The sequence below is a fragment of the Hypanus sabinus genome, chromosome X1 (assembly GCF_030144855.1).
Source record: "Hypanus sabinus isolate sHypSab1 chromosome X1, sHypSab1.hap1, whole genome shotgun sequence".
In the NCBI taxonomy this organism is placed as follows: domain Eukaryota; kingdom Metazoa; phylum Chordata; class Chondrichthyes; order Myliobatiformes; family Dasyatidae; genus Hypanus; species Hypanus sabinus.
This window is the reverse complement of record NC_082738.1, coordinates 64,915,206-64,931,293: the sequence shown is the minus strand read 5'-3', so window position 1 is coordinate 64,931,293 and position 16,088 is coordinate 64,915,206. Positions and strand designations below refer to the sequence as shown.

The 16,088-nt window shown below is 45.9% G+C and overlaps 1 protein-coding gene across 3 annotated transcripts in view; it reads left to right on the top strand.

The window, feature by feature from the left end:
• Nucleotides 1–16,088, top strand: part of LOC132384968 (LIM and SH3 domain protein 1-like) — a 204,574-nt gene that overhangs the window by 46,771 nt on the left and 141,715 nt on the right. For all 3 annotated transcript variants that reach the window (XR_009509046.1, XM_059956661.1, XM_059956662.1), the window contains exon 2: nt 5,769–5,863. Coding sequence is in view for 2 of the 3 variants with exons in the window: in XM_059956661.1 (XP_059812644.1) it covers nt 5,769–5,863 (95 nt within the window). In the remaining variant the exon portion in view is untranslated. The remainder of the gene's footprint in view (nt 1–5,768; nt 5,864–16,088) is intronic.

Sequence of the window (16,088 nt, the reverse complement as noted above, 5' to 3'; positions counted from 1 at the left end):
CCAGGGAAGCTCGTCCGCCCAGTTGGCTCCTCGCAGGCGGGCCATGAGGGCTGACTTCAGGTGACGGTGGAAACGCTCCACCAGCCCGTTCGACTGTGGGTGGTAGGCAGTTGTGTGGTGCAGCTGAGTCCCCAAAAGGCTGGCCATAGCTGACCGCAGGCCGGAGGTGAACCGGGCGCCTCTGTCGGAGGTAATGTGGGCCGGTACACCAAAGCGAGATACCCAGGTGGCGATCAGTGCCCGGGAGGAAGATTCGGAGGTGGTGTCGGTGAGCGGGACCGCCTCTGGCCATCTTGTGAACCGGTCCACGATAGTCAGGAGGTGCCGTGCTCCGCGCGACACTGGCAGGGGGCCCACGATATCCACATGAATGTGGTCGAAACGCCGGCGGGTGGGGTGGAACTGCTGCGGTGGGGCTTTGGTGTGCCGCTGCACCTTGGCCGTCTGGCAGTGCATGCACGTTTTGGCCCATTCACTGACCTGTTTGCGGAGTCCGTGCCAAACAAACCTGTTGGCTACCATCCGGATGGTTGTCCTGATGGAGGGCTGCGCTAAGTTATGAATGGAGTTGAAAACGCGCCGCCGCCAGGCTGCTGGGACAACGGGGCTGGCCGGTGGCGACGTCACAGAGTAGGGTCCTCTCACCCGGGCCCACGGGGAGGTCCTGGAGCTGCAAACCGGAGACTGCGGTTCTGTAACTAGTGATCTCCTCGTCTGCCTGCTGTGCCTCTGCCAGTGCCTCAAAGTCTACCCCTTGGGAAAGGGCTTGGATGTTAGGGCGAGAGAGTGCGTCCGCCACGACATTGTCCTTACCCAAGACATCGGTTGTGTATTCAGAGATGTAGGATAGATGGTGCTGCTGGCGGGACAACCAGGGATTGGACACCTTCGTGAATGCAAAGGTAAGCGGTTTGTGGTCCGTGAACGCGGTGAAGGGCCGACCTTCTAGGAAGTACCTGAAATGCCGGATTGCTAGATATAGCGCCAACAGTTCCCGGTCGAAAGCACTGTATTTGAGCTCGGGTGGTCGCAGGTGTTTGCTGAAAAATGCCAGGGGTTGCCAGCGACCGGCGATGAGCTGCTCCAGCACCCCACCGACTGCCGTGTTAGATGCGTCCACTGTGAGGGCGGTAGGGGTGTCCATTCTGGGATGTACTAGCATCGCGGCATTCGCCAAAGCTTCCTTCGTTTGAACGAAAGCGGCGGCGGACTCCTCGTCCCAGGTAATGTCCTTGCCCGGACCCGACATCAGGGCGAACAGGGGGCGCATGATTCGGGCAGCTGAGGGGAGGAAGCGGTGGTAGAAATTTACCATACCCACGAATTCCTGCAGGCCTTTGATCGTGGTGGGTCGGGGGAAGTGGCGGACCGCATCTACCTTAGCGAGCAGAGGGGTTGCCCCGTCTGTAGTGATCCTGTGGCCCAGGAAGTCGATGGAGTCGAGCCCGAACTGGCATTTGGCTGGGTTGATTGTCAGGCCGTATTCACTCAGTCGGGCATAGAGTTGACGGAGGTGGGACAGATGCTCCTGACGACTGCTGCTGGTTATGAGGATGTCGTCCAAATAGATGAATGCAAAGTCCAGGTCACGTCCCACTGCGTCCATTAACCGCTGAAACGTCTGTGTGGCATTCTTCAGGCCGAACGGCATGCGGAGGAACTCGAAAAGGCCGAACGGGGTGATGTGAGCCGTTTGGGGATGTCATCAGGATGCATCGGGATTTGATGGTATCCCCGGACGAGGTCTACCTTGGAGAAGATCCATGCGCCGTGCAGGTTTGCTGCAAAGTCCTGAATGTGCGGCACAGGGTAGTGGTCCGGTGTGGTAGCCTCATTCAGCCTGTGGTAGTTGCCGCATGGTCTCCAGCCCCCCGTCGCTTTGGGCACCATGTGCAGGGGGGAGGCCCATGGGCTGTCGGACCGCTGGATGATCCCCAATTCCTCCATCCTCTGGAACTCTTCCTTTGCCAGTCGGAGCTTGTCCGGGGGAAGCTGCCGAGCGCGGGCGTGGAGGGGTGGTCCCTGGGTCGGGATGTGGTGCTGTATGCCGTATCTGGGCATGGCCGCTGTGAACTGCAGTGCCAGAACCGATGGGAAATCCACCAGGACTCTGGTGAAGTCGTTGTCGGACAGTGTGATGGAGTCGAGGTGTGGGGCCGGCAACTGGGCTGCACCCAGGGAGAACGTCTGAAAGGTCTCGGCGTGTACCAGTCTCTTCCTGAGCAGGTCGACCAGTAGGCTGTGAGCCCGCAAAAAATCCGCACCCAGGAGCGGTTGGGCTACGGCGGCCAGTGTGAAGTCCCACGTGAACTGGCTGGAGCCGAACTGTAGCTGCACCTGACGGGTGCCATAGGTCCTTACTGTGCTGCCATTCACGGCCCTCAGGGGGGGACCCGGTGCCCTGCTGCGGGTGTCGTAACTCGTCGGAGGTAAGACGCTGATCTCGGCTCCGGTGTCAACCAGAAAACGGCGTCCCGACCGCTTGTCCCACACATACAGGGGGCTATCCCAATGGCCAGCCGCCGTAGCCATCAGCGGCGGCTGGCCCTGGCGTTTCCCGGGAACTTGCAGGGCGGGCGACAACAGCGGGCTTCTGCACCCCACCGCTGGTGGTAGAAGCACCAGTGTTCATTGGGCCGGGGGTTAGCGGGCTCTGTGGCCGGGCCTGGACTGGTTTGCTGCCGGGAGCGGGGCTGGGAGATCTGTGCGATGGACGCCCCGCTCACCTTCTTGGCGTTCCACAGCAAGTCCGCCCGGGCTTCCACCTTCCAGGGGTCGCTGAAATCCGCGTCGGACAGCAGCAGGCCTATGTCCTCGGGCAGCTGCTCCAGGAATGCCTGCTCAAACATGAGGCAGGGCTTGTGTCCTCCGGCCAGAGACAACATCTCATTCATTAAAGCCGATGGAGGTCTGTCTCCCAAGCCATCCAGGTGCAGAAAGCAGGGAGCTCGCTCGCGCTGTGAGAGTCCGAAAGTCCTGAGGAGCAGGGCTTTGAATTCCGTGTATTTGCTGTCCGCTGGGGAGACTGTATGAACTCCTCAACCTGGGCTGCTGTGTCCTGGTCGAGGGAGCTCACTACGCAGTAGTAGCGGGTGTCTTCTGAGGTGATCTGGCGAACGTGGAATTGGGCTTCTGCCTGCTGGAACCGTAGGTGAGGTCGCAGCGTCCAGAAACTGCATGAACAGATGCGGCGTTGGTCATCTTCGGCTCAAATATTGTTTGGGCCATCGGGGTCAGCAATTGTAGCGGTGTGCTACACACAGCGCTGAAATAACGACACAGAGTCTGTAAACTGCAGTTAAAAAAGATTTTATTCGAACCGCAGCCTCGCTTTAAAGCCTCCTTGATTCCGCCCTCCCCGGGCGCAGATGCTGTAGGGGGCACGTATTCACAGTCCTGTCCCGCGCGCAGATGCTGTAGGGGGCACGTATTCACAGTCCCGCGTGGGCTTTTCCCCTTGTTGGTGAAGCAGACTTGGCGCCCTTTTGGGACTGGCCTTTATGCTGGCGCGCTGGCTATTTGTGAGCCGGTTCGAGTGCGCTAGGAAGTGGGTCGCCACACTTTGATAATAAATTTACTTTGCACTTTGAACTTAATTTGCCAATCATGTGGTAGCAACTTAATGCATAAAAGCCTGCAGACATGGTCAATTGTTTTCCAAGCCAAACATCAGAATGAAGAAGAAATGTGATCCAAGTGACTTTGTGGAATGATTGTTGATGCCAGATGGAGTGGACTGAGTATTTCAGAAACTGCCAATCTCCTGGGATTCTCTAGAGTTTACAGAGAATGGTGTGAAAAACAAAAAAAAAATCCAGTGAGCGGCAGTTCTGTGGGTGAAAAGGCCTTGTTAATAAGAGAGATCAGAGGAGAATGGGCAGACTGGTTCAAGCTGACAGGAAAGTGATAGCAACTGAAGTAACCACACGCTATAACAGTGATGTGCAGAAGACACGCAACCTGTTGAACCTTGAACTGGATGAGCTACAGCAGTAGAAGACCATGAACATACACTTAGTTGGGTACAAAATGGGCACTGAGTGTATATAGAGTATAGAATCTTGTGTCCTTATGCAGTTCTAGAATACTGCAAGCCAGATAAGAGGCTTTTCAGTCCAATGTGCTTGTAACAATTTCTTGGAGTTTACAGTCTAGAAGGCATTTAGAACTTAACACCATCTGAAAAGTTTCTTCCCCCAGGCAGTTAATCTGATCAACAATTGTAGTTACCCCTCCCCACTAACCCTCTATTACCCCATCACTGCACTGTAAACACTTTAAACTGCTGATTATAATGTTGTAAAGCCATGCTGGTATTTATGCTTTTATGCACATTTTATGCCATATCCATACTTTAATCTCTCATTATATAATTCTTTATAATTGTTGAATGTGTTTTTTGTTACATGTTGCACCCTGTCCAACACACCACAGCAAATTCCTAATACATGTAAATGCATAAAGTTGATCTTTGACCTGTGGTGGCGATATATCTGGGCTCTGTTAGCCTCTGCATTTGTCCAATTACTGCCACAGTAGATTACAGTACAGCTGGATGGGAAGATGAACTTGGCTTGGGTTATGATCCCAAATGGAAGGATCATGTTCGGCAAGGTTCAGTTTGATCTGGATTATGGTGATGTGGGAAGAGGGTAGGAGCATCTGTCTGGTCTTGGAATCCCCATGAATTATCAAACAAACCTCTATCTCACTGGTCTTAGTCACCTGGGAACCATGTCTTGGTCTATTTTTTAAATTTTGTTTTCCATTTTCTGTTCAGTGCTTTTATTATTGGTTACAAAAATATTGGAAATGGAGGGGAAAGGGATGGCAGGTGATGAACAATGCAAAAGTATCCTATCTGATAAGTGCTTTTTTGAATTGTCTGGGGACATTAGGTGATAGATTTGAAGATGACCACTGAAGACTGAAGGAAGGAGTGGTGGGGGGGGGGGGGGGAAGAGGGTGGGAGATCATGTGATAGGAAATTCCAGCAGTAAAACTGACAAACTAAGGAGGCATCTGCCCTGCTCTTGAATAAGACAATAAAATACAGGAACATAATTAGGCCAGTCTGCTCCGCCATTTCATCATTCAGATTCAGATTCAGTTTATTGTCATTTAAAAACCACAGATGCAATGCAGTTAAAAAATGAGACAATGTTCCCCCAGAATGATATCAACAAAGCACATGACAAAATAGACTACACTAAAAAATCCACATAACGTTTGGCAATCCTTAATCCAGAGTCAGGAGAGGCTGCTGCGTATTAATATCATGCTACCATCTTAGCGCGTTCCCGGAAAGGAGCTCCAATCCCACCGGACAAAACAAGACCAAAAACTAAAGCTACAAGACCTGCACAAAACTACATAGTTACAAAATATAGTTACAATAGTGCAAACAATGCCATAATTTGATTTAAATAAACAGACCATGGGCACGGTAAAAATAGTCCAAAGATGTTAAAAGACTAAGTTTGAAAGAAACCACCACACAGCTTCCACAAGTCCTCAGGGTTCCTATAGACTCGTCATCCCACGCTGGCAGCAGAAGGGTGTACCCCTGCTATGGACTTCCACGGCGCCGCCCGACTTAGCCTCGCAGACACAGTACACACTGTCATCCATTTCCTTTTCAACCCCATTCTCCTGCCTTCTCCCCATAACCTTTCATGAATAAGATGGGGAAAAAAAGATGGTCAATATTTTATTATTTTGCTTTCCTACAATGGTGATTAACAATATTTCCTTATCTTCTTTTGTAGTACTGGCATAAATCATGCTTCCAATGTGAAATCTGCAAAATGACTCTAAACATGAAGAATTACAAAGGATACGATAAGAAGCCCTATTGCAATGCGTGAGTACTTCGGTACACCTTTAGTCCTGTTGGTGACATTGGTTTAGTTCCTCATCTGAAACCTGGTGGTGACCCTGGGCAGTTATTCTTCACTGAAGTTGGGAGGGGATGACACTTGGCATGGTTCTATCAGTTTAGCTCAATGAGTCACTCTTGCTTTTGTGCAGGAATGTTGGAGGTTGGTGAAGGTATCAGGTGTGGGTCTAGTAGGTATAAGATCAAAGCCTGAACTGATCAAATGTTTGGCTTGAGTTAGAGATTAGCTTCATTTGCCACGTATACATTGAGATATTGGAACATATATGTGTTATTTGTGTCAATGAGCAATACTTCCCAAAGATATGCTGAGGGCACCCACAAGTGTCGCCACACTTCCAGCGCCAACATACAGTACTGAGCAAATGTCTTGGGCACATATATATAGCTAAGGTGCTTAAGACTTTTGCACAGTACTGTAGCATGTGTACAATTTACTAACCTGTATATCTTTGGAATGAAACTGGAGCACCTGGAGGAAACCCATGTAGTCACAGGAAGAACATTAAAAACTCCCTACAGACCGTGGCGTTTATTAGGCCCTGATCAATCCTGACGGCAGAGTAGTGCAGAGGTTAGTGCACCACTGTACAGTGCCAGCAATCAGTTTCAATTCCCCACCCCTGCTGTCTGTTAGGTGTTTCTAGGATGCACAGATTAGGCTGAGTGGGCATGCTCTTCGGACTGTGTTGGTCATTGACACAGAACAATGAGTTTCGATGTACGTGTGACAAAGCTAATCTAATCTAATAGTTGAGCGCTGGCGCTGTAAAGCCTGACATGGACCACTACGCTAGTGTACTGGTTAGTAGCAGGGTCTGGAAGGAAGGAAGAGCTGCTGATCCTCTTTGTGTTGTCAGGATTAGCAAATTTTACTGAGCTTCACTAAAGGTCCCTCCCAGATTTAGTTCCTTTGGTTTGCTAGTGAACAGTGCCACATTGTGTATAGGGCAGAGGTCGGCAACCTGCGGCTCCAGAGCCACATGCGGCTCTTTGATCTCTGTGATGCGGCTCCCCGTGGTTTGTTAGCTTTTGAAATGTAATTCGAAATTTGAAGATTATGGTGATCTTGTACAATATGAAAACTTTGCGGAGACACCGTTTCCTGGCACATCCGAACCGGCTCACAATTAGCCACCGTTCCGACTAAGGGAGATAGCCTACGGGGGTTTGTGAGTACGTGTCTTTTGGAGCATCCGCGCCCACGGGGACGGGTTGAGGGAGGCTTTAAAGCAAGGCTGTTTAGTTCGAATAAAGTTACCTTTGACTGCAGTCTTTATTTTAGCGCTGCGTGTAGCGCTACACCGCTACAACGTGTTTTTTTATCGCTATTAATATACATCACCACTGCCAATGCCTGACACCCGCCAGTGCGCGCATTCTTTTAATTCTTCGATCCAAGGTAGGCTACCTACGGAGTAACCTTCAACCCAACGTCTTTTTTTCGGAGTTCAAAATGTTTTTGTTGCATGCAGAAATGTAATTTCGTTTTCTCTGCAGGAGTTCATCAATTTCATAAATGCAACACATTATAGTTTGTTTATACATAGCATAAAGGCAAAAAAAACCCGTTGTATGCAGTGTTATTTCATTTTGTGGCTCCTAGTGTTTTCTTTTCTGTGGGAAATGGGTCCATATTGGCTCTTTCAGTGGTAAACGTTGCCGACCCCTGGTATAGGGCTACTCCAGTTCAGTTTCTGGTCAATTGTGTAAATGCAAATCATTTTAATCCCATACAATTGCCTATATTAAGCAACCGAGATTCCTGAAAGGAAACTTTTGCTTTGTTAACCTCACTGAAGATAGTGGCTTTGGAAACTGGTGAGGTACCTTAGGTCTTGCACTGAATGTTTTGAGACAGGAGATGTTTATTACTAATTTTAATTCGTTTTCCCATTCCCATTCTGACATGTCAGTCCGTGGCCTCCACTACTGCCACAATGAGGCCATTCTTGGGTTGGAGGAGCAACATCTTTTGCTCTGTCTGGGTACCTGCCAACCTGACAACATAAGCATTTAACTTCCAGTAATTCTCCTCCACCCCCCCCCCCATCTCTTTTTCATTCCCCATTCTGGCTTCCCTCCCATCTCTTCTCTTCTCACCTGCCCATCACTTCTTTCTGGTGCTCTTCCATGGTCCTCTCTCCTCTCCTATCAGATTCCTTCTTTGTTCAGCCTTTTCCGCCTATCACCTCCCAGTTTCTTGTTTCATTCCTCTACCCCCCCCCCCACCACCACCACTTATTCTGGCTTCTTCCCCCTTCCCTTCCAGTCCTGATAAAAGGTAAAAGGTCTTGGCCTGAAATATCAACTACTTATTCTCCTCCACAGATGCTGTCTCACCTGCTGAGTTCCTTCAGCAGTTTTTGTGTTGTTGTTCTGGATTTCCAGCATCTGCAGAATCTCTGTGTTTATGGTCTTTCCTTTTTAAAAAAGAATATAATGCATGCTGCCTGACCTGCTGCCTGACCTGCTGAGTTTTTCCTGCAGTTACTCTGCTTTTGTTTCAGATTTCCAGCTTTTTATTTATTAATGCTTACCTTGTTTAGTTTTTAGTAAGTTTTTGATTTTGTGTTCATCTCGGCAACTCTCTCTCTCGCCCCACCCCCTTTTTTTGGTTTTCCCTGACTAATTTTCTTCCCTCACCCTGTTTGGTATTTGATGTTTTGTTTTAATTACATCTGTAACCTGTTTGTCACCGTGTAATCTCTGCATATTTTCCAAGCGGGGAGCTACTGTGATCTGAAACAGGGTGTCTGCTTGAAGCAGCTTGAACAGGAATATGCAAAATATAATTAAGAAAGCAAAATCAGGCATAGGAACAAGCTGTCTAGTCCTTTATGAACTTGCTTCACTAATTGGATGGATACTCATTTTTCAGTCTTACAGAAATTTCATTGTGCAAAAGAAGACAAATTGTGCAAAATGTAAAAATTATCCAGAGATAAGGACAATAAAGAAGTGGTCGCAGGAGGCTGAGGAGCTGCTATGGGATTGCTTTGAGTCAGTAGACTGGGCTGTGTTCAAGGACTCGTCAGTGGATCAGAATGAATAGTTGTCATGCACTTTATAAATAAACAGTTGTAGACGAGCGTGTCCCCGCCAAATCATTCAGAGTCTCAAAGTCATAGAAAAGTACAGCACAGAAACAGGTCCTTCAGTCCATCTAGCCCATGCCGAATCTTTTAAACTGTCAACTCCCAGTGACCTGCACTAGAACCATAGCCTTCCATACCCCTATCATCCATGTACCTATCCAAGCTTTTCTTAAAGGTTGAAATCAAATTTGCATGCACCACTTGCGCTGGCAGCTTGTTCCACACTCTCACTACTGTCTGAAGAAGTTTCTCCTCATATTCCCCTTAAACTTTTCACCTGGCCTTCTGTAACCAAAAGCCTTAAATGTACCATGATATCTATGAATCAGTGGCATTCAGGTCTGCGACTGAATTATATATAAGAGATCCAGGTATGACCGCTGCAAAGCCAGAGACTAAAGTCATAGGTTCATTTAAGTTTGTGATGGTTCCATCATATTTTGATGGTTAAAGTGAGCATAGAAGGCATTGAACTCACCTAGAAGCGAACTCTGTTGTTGCCTGTGTTGCTTGATTTAACTTTACAAGAGGTGATAGTATTCACACTCTGCCATAACTGTCGAGCATCCTTCATTAATTCAAGTTTAGTCCGGAATTGCTACTTCACCCATGAGAAAACATTCTGGATCATACCTGGACCTCATGTAACTTTCTTGATCACCAAACTTGAATGCCAACGATCTAGCCCTTGGCAGATTCAGGATCTCAAGATTACTGGTTGGGGGAGAGTCTGAATGATTTTGTGGGGACAAACCCATCTACAACTGTTGTAATAAAGCTTGTGACAACCATGGTGTATTAATTCAGATCCACAGATAAGTCCTTGAACGTGGATGATGGAGTGTTGGTGGAGGGAGTGAATGTTCAGGGTTGAGGGATGGAATGACAAGACCATATGACACTGAAGCAGAATTAAGCCATTTGGACCATGGAGTCTGGCAATGAATCCCACAGATTCACCACCCGCTGGCTAAAGAAATTCCTCCATCTCTGTACTAAATGGACATCTTTATTTTGAGGCTGTGCCCTCTAGTCTTAGATTATAGTCCCATTATAGGTAACATCCTATCCACATCAACTCTATCTAGGCCTTTCAATATTTGATAGGTTCCATTGAGATAGCTTTTATAATTACATTGTGGCCTTTTTGTTTTTTTTTTCTTGTGTTCTTTATGATTGTTGTGTTTTATTTTGCTACTTTGGATCTGGAGTAACAATCAGTTTGTTCTCATTTATACTCGTTTGCTGAATAATGACAATAAATAATCTTGAATCTTCAATCTTCCTCTTGGATTTGCCAGGTTTGGCTGCTATTTTAGTACCTGGCAGAAGAAACCAGGGAACTGAACACAGTGTAAAAGATGCCTCTGTTAAGCACATTTCCTAGAGCCTGCCTCACGCGGTGCTCATTAAACTGTTCTGTGCCGAGGGGAAGGAATATTGATGTTAAAGAATTTCAACATGTACCTAAAAAAAAATTCAGATATGACAACTCACCCACAACTGAATAATTAGTACTGTTGGGAGGAAGAACATGGAAGTACTAATCTTTTAAGTCTCTATATCAAACACAAAGCTACAATTATCCTTCTACGAGATCAACCATATTTTCTCCTTTTCCGCCCCCTCTTCGTATCTTTCGTGCTTCTGGAGGAAATCAGATACTTAAAGAACTTTACTCGTGGTTTTTTTCTGAAGCTTGGGTTCACTCCTGATGCAGATAAAGCTACTCAGTACAAGTGTCAACACCATGGCAAGAGAAAGCAACAACACCATTTCATTGCCACAGACAGCTGTGGAAACTATGTCATTGTATATTTAAAGCAGAAGTTAATAGGTTGTTGATTTATAAGTTCGTCAAAGGTTGCAGGGAGGAGGCAGGCGAATGAGGTTGAGTGGGATAATAAATCAGCCAAGATGGAATGATGAACCAGACTGGATGGGCAGAATGGCCTAATTCTGCTCTAGTGCTTATGTACATGTACATATGTCCGAAAGGTGACGTTAGGTGCTGTGTGTGCAGTGGCAGTGGGGGATGTTGTTGAGTGTTAATGGGTGGAGGTATTGATCAGCCTGATGGCTTGGGGAAGCTAACTGTTTGAGTTTGGTGTTCCTGGCGTGGATGCTGAGCAGCCTCTTACCTACAGGATTGGGACAAAAACTTCATAAGCAGGGTGATGGGATCTCTTGTTTAAATGGCATCTTTCTGGATATCTCAAAGCCCTTTCTAGTCAGTAAATGGCTTTACTGATGTGACCACCAAACAGCAATAAGGTGCATGACTAGGCTGTCTTTATTTTCATGCTGTTGTCTAAGGGAGAAATATACTCCAGAGTACAAAGCAAGTCTTCTACCCTTCATCCATGGGGTTTTTGTGTTAATGTCGATGGACAGATAAGACCTAGGTTTATGGTCTTACAGCAGTGTAGTACCTATGAATACTATGTGCAGTTCAGTTATGGTTAGGGTTTGATAGGGTTAGCATTTAGACGAGAATTTAAAAGCAAGGATGTAATGCTAAGCTCATTGGTCAGACTGCACTTGAAGTATTGTGAGCAGTTTTGGGCCCGTTATCAAAGAAAGGCATTGAGAGAGTCCAGAGCAGGTTCATGAGAATGATCCTTGAAATAAAAGGATTAATGTATGAAGAGTGTTTGATGGCCCTGGGCCTGTACTTGCTGGAGTTTAGAACAATGAGGGGGGACCTCATTGAAACCTATTGATTATTGAAATACCTAGTTAAAGTAGATGTGGAGAGGATGTTTCCTGTAGTGGGTGAGTTTAGGACTAGAGATCACCGACTCAGAATAGAAGGATGTCCCTTTAGAACAGAGATGCAGAGGAATTTCTTTAGACAGAGGATGGTGAATCTGGAATTCATTGCCGCAGAGGGCTGTGGAGGCCAAGTCATTGGCTATATTTAAAATGGAGGTTGATAAGTTCTTGATTAGTTGGGGCCTCAAAGGTTATGGGGAGAAGGCAGGAGAATGGGATTGAGAGGGATAATAAATCAGCCATAATGGAATGCCAGAGCAGACTTAGTGGTCCGAATGGCCTAATTTTGCTCCAATGCCTTATGATCTTATGGTTTTATTTGTGACTTCAGGATGTTTCTAAATTCTTGCTGACAGAAGTACTTAAAGTATGAAAGGCTGGCTCTCAGAATCAGCAGATTAAAAAAAAACATCTTTTTTTTGAAGGGTATGTATTGGCCATGATGCTAAGGTCCCTATCTTAATCAATCAAGATGATATAATTGGATCTTTAAATACACCTGCGAGTGGATGGAGTCTTGATTTGATCATTTATCGAAAAACTAGCACCAGCATCAGTATACCTTCTGTTTGGTGTTGGGCTGGAAGATCAACCAAGGTTATGTGCTGAAGACTCTGGAGCTCTACTAAGTGACCTATGGCTGACACTTCGATTCCCTGGAGTGGGATTTGAACTAACAATCTTCAAGTTACTCATCTAAAACTTGGCATTGTACTGATACCTTACTCCCTTGTCTTCTATCACTTCATAATTCTTAGCCCCTTGACCAAGTTCTTGTTCTAATATGGACGTTACCTGACTTGCAGAATCAAAATCAGGTTCAATATCACTAATGTACAATATGATGTGAAATTCGTAATAGCAATTTGTATTTTTACCCTGGGAAGGGTCTCTGGCTGTCTACTCGATCTATGCTGCTAATTATCCCAATGTGAATTTGAGATTGAGCAATGGATCAACCAATTTACAAAATACAAGTAATGTAGCTTGGGTAAATATGAAAATGAAGTGATCCCTGAAACTTCAGAGAGTTATAGAGAGATTCAGTATAAAAGCTAATTTGGCAGGGAGATGTGAACCAGAGTGATAGGGCCAAAGGATGAGGTAATGTGTAGTGAGACTGCTAGCAAGGAGAAGTGAAATTGCAGTCAACAGGATGAGTTGCAATGTAAAAGGTGGACAAAATCAAAAAGTGTGATGATTACAGGACTCAAGGTTTTGTATTTGAATATGCACAGTATATGGAACAAGACAGATGAACTTGTAGCCCAGATTGGCATTTATGATGTTGTAGGCATCACTGAATCACAACTGAAAGAAGATTATAGCTAGGAGTTTAACATTTAAGGACACGCAATGTATTGAAAGGACAGGCAGGTAGACAGAAGGGGTGGCTGGCTCTGTTGGTAAAAAAAGGAAATCAAATCCTGAGAAAGAGGTGCCAAAGGGTCAAAAGATGTTGAATCATTGTGGATTGACCTAAGGAACTGCAGTGGTAAAAGGACCCTGAGGGGAATTAAATACAGAACCCCCAAACAGTAGTGAAGATGTGGTCTACAAATTACAATGGGAGATAGAAAATGCATGTCAAAAGGGCAATGTTAGAATAGTCATGGGAGATTTCAATATGCTGGTAGACTGGGAAAATCAGGTTGGTGCTGGATCCCAAGAGGGGGAATTTGTAGAATGCTTATCAATGTGACCAATTAACTTATTAACCACTATGTCTTTGGACTGTAGGAGGAAACCCTCGTGGACATGGGGAGAATGTACAAGCTCTTTCCAGGCAAATGAACCTGGTTCACTGGTGCTGTAAAGTGCTCTGCTAACCACTACACAACTGTACGACACTTTCTCCTTGCAAATTTACTTCGTTATAACAATGACCACATTTTAAATGTGGCTCATTTCCTGAGAAGGATTTCTGGATGAAGTCATGTTAGGTGCAGTCTAAATGCAAATTATAAACTTGTGTGTAACCAGACAGAACAATTTAGATTCACTGGACTTTAGTATCTAGGCTCTGCCTTCGAGCTGTGGCTGACCTAATTCCTGGAGCGAGTTCCTTGACTGTCAGCACTGTGAACTGTGCTCAGTAAATCTACCCTTCAGCTTTTATTGCTTGACTGTGAATTGGGTTAGCTCTTCGTGCAAGAGAGTAACTGACGGTCGAGGTCAGGATCCCAGAGGACATGATCCATGACACAGGAACGTTTCTTGTGCTTTAGCTGAGCTTCAGTTCCCTGGCTCACTGTTCCTGCAGCATATGGTAAGAGTAGTGTGGGAAAATGGAAATGCCACATCACTGCAGTAGGTTTTCCTGTCATATGGAATGAGACCAGTATTAGAACAATAAAGGCGTCTAAGGATTTTGCCTGAGGCGCCTGTTTCTATTTATAACTGGCTTGGGAGAAACCAATGTGCTTCAGTTAATTTACCAAGGAATCTGAGGGGCTTTATTACTGAAATGGAGACTCTTGGTCCTTGTGTTAACTGCAATGCATTTCCTTAATTTGTACAGGCATCAGAGTTTCCATTCTGTTGTTACAAGTGAGGACTTTCTACACTGTTGTTCGAACAGTATGGCCGAATGATGTCCTTCTGTCTGAAGACTTTTAATAAAGACCCCAAGTTATTAGGACATTTAGCAACACACGCAAAATGTTGGAGGAACTCAGCAGGTCAGGCAGTTAATGTATCAGGCCCAGATCTTTCATCAGGACCCTGAGCTTGTGAGTGTGTGTGTGTGTGTCTGTGTGTGTGTTGCAGCATCTGCAGAATCTCCTTTGTTATGCTCTTTGATGTTGCAAAGTTCCTTAAGACCCTTCCCAAGACTACTGATAATTGAAGTTTGACATCAAGGCAGGGTTAGTGCATTGCCCTAAAGGTTGGTCAAAGTGATAGAATTTAGACCATGCAACACAGGAGCAGGATTAGGCCACTCAGTCCATTGATTCTACTTTGCCATTTTATCAGGGCTGATTCATTTTCCTCCTTAAACCCATTCTCCTGCCTTCTCACTTTTAACCTCTGTCACCCTTAGTAATCAAGAACCTATCACCCTGTGCCTTAAATATACCCAATGCCTTGGCCTCCACCCTCTGGATAAAGAAACTCCTCCAAATCTCTTTTCTAAAGGGATGTCCTTCTATTCTGAGGCTGTGCCCTCTGGTACTAGACTCCCCCACTATAGGAGATATTAAGGAGGATGTGGGTTTTTGGAGGGCCTTGATGATGGTAATGATGGAATGATTAAAATCACAGATAATCAAGAGGAAATGATTGGGGAAATGCAGAGAGATCTTTGAATGTTGCTAGCAGTTGAAGAGGTTCTAGTGGAGAAGACAATACAAAGGTTTGAGAACTTTAAAATTAAGTGTTGTCTAACTAGCAGTCTGTGTTAGTTACTGAGCATGCCCTTCTTTAACCTGTGATAAACCAGGAGTTCTTCCTCACTACTCTAGACTGAGAACATTACAGCACGGTACAGGCTCTTCAGCACACTATGTTGTGCTGATTGTTTAACTTACTCCAAGATCTATCTAACCCTTTCCTCCTACATGGCCCTCCATTTTTCTTTCATCCATCTGCCAGTCGGTGTCTTATGTCCCTAATGTATCTGTCTCTATCACCACCCCAGCAGCACGCTCCACTCACCCATCACTCCCTGTGTAATGAACATACCCCTGACATACCCCTTAATCTTTCCTTCAATCAACTCAAAATTACGTCCCCTCATATTAGCCATTTCCTCCCTGGGAAAATGAAATTATGAGGCATATAGATAGGGTGAATGCAAGCAGGCTTTTTCCACCGAGGATGGGTAAGGTGAGACAAGCTGCCAGAGGAAGTGGTAAATATGGGTTTCATTTGAACATTTCCACCAATATCCTCAAGCAGTGTGTGTTCTGGAAGGTTACCTGATGTAGTATCTCCTCTGTACAAGGACTATCTGCATGGGGGGCAATTTCAAAATGAAATAAACAATCAACTGCAGGGACTCGATGGGTCAAGCAGCATTTGCAAGGAGGATAGGAATCGTTGCATTTCCACTGGAAACCTTACATCAGTAATTTTCTGGCGATGATCTTTGAATCATCAATGGGGACGGGAGAGGTTGTGGAGGGTTGCGGATGTTGTTCCTTTATTCAAGAAAGGGAGTAGAGATAGCCCAGGAAATTATAGACCGGTGAGTCTTAGCTCAATGGTTGGTAAGTTGATGGAGAAGATCCTGAGAGGCAAGATTTATGAACATTTGGAGAGGCATAATATGATTAGGAGTAGTCAGCATGGCTTTGTCAAAAGCAGGTCATGCC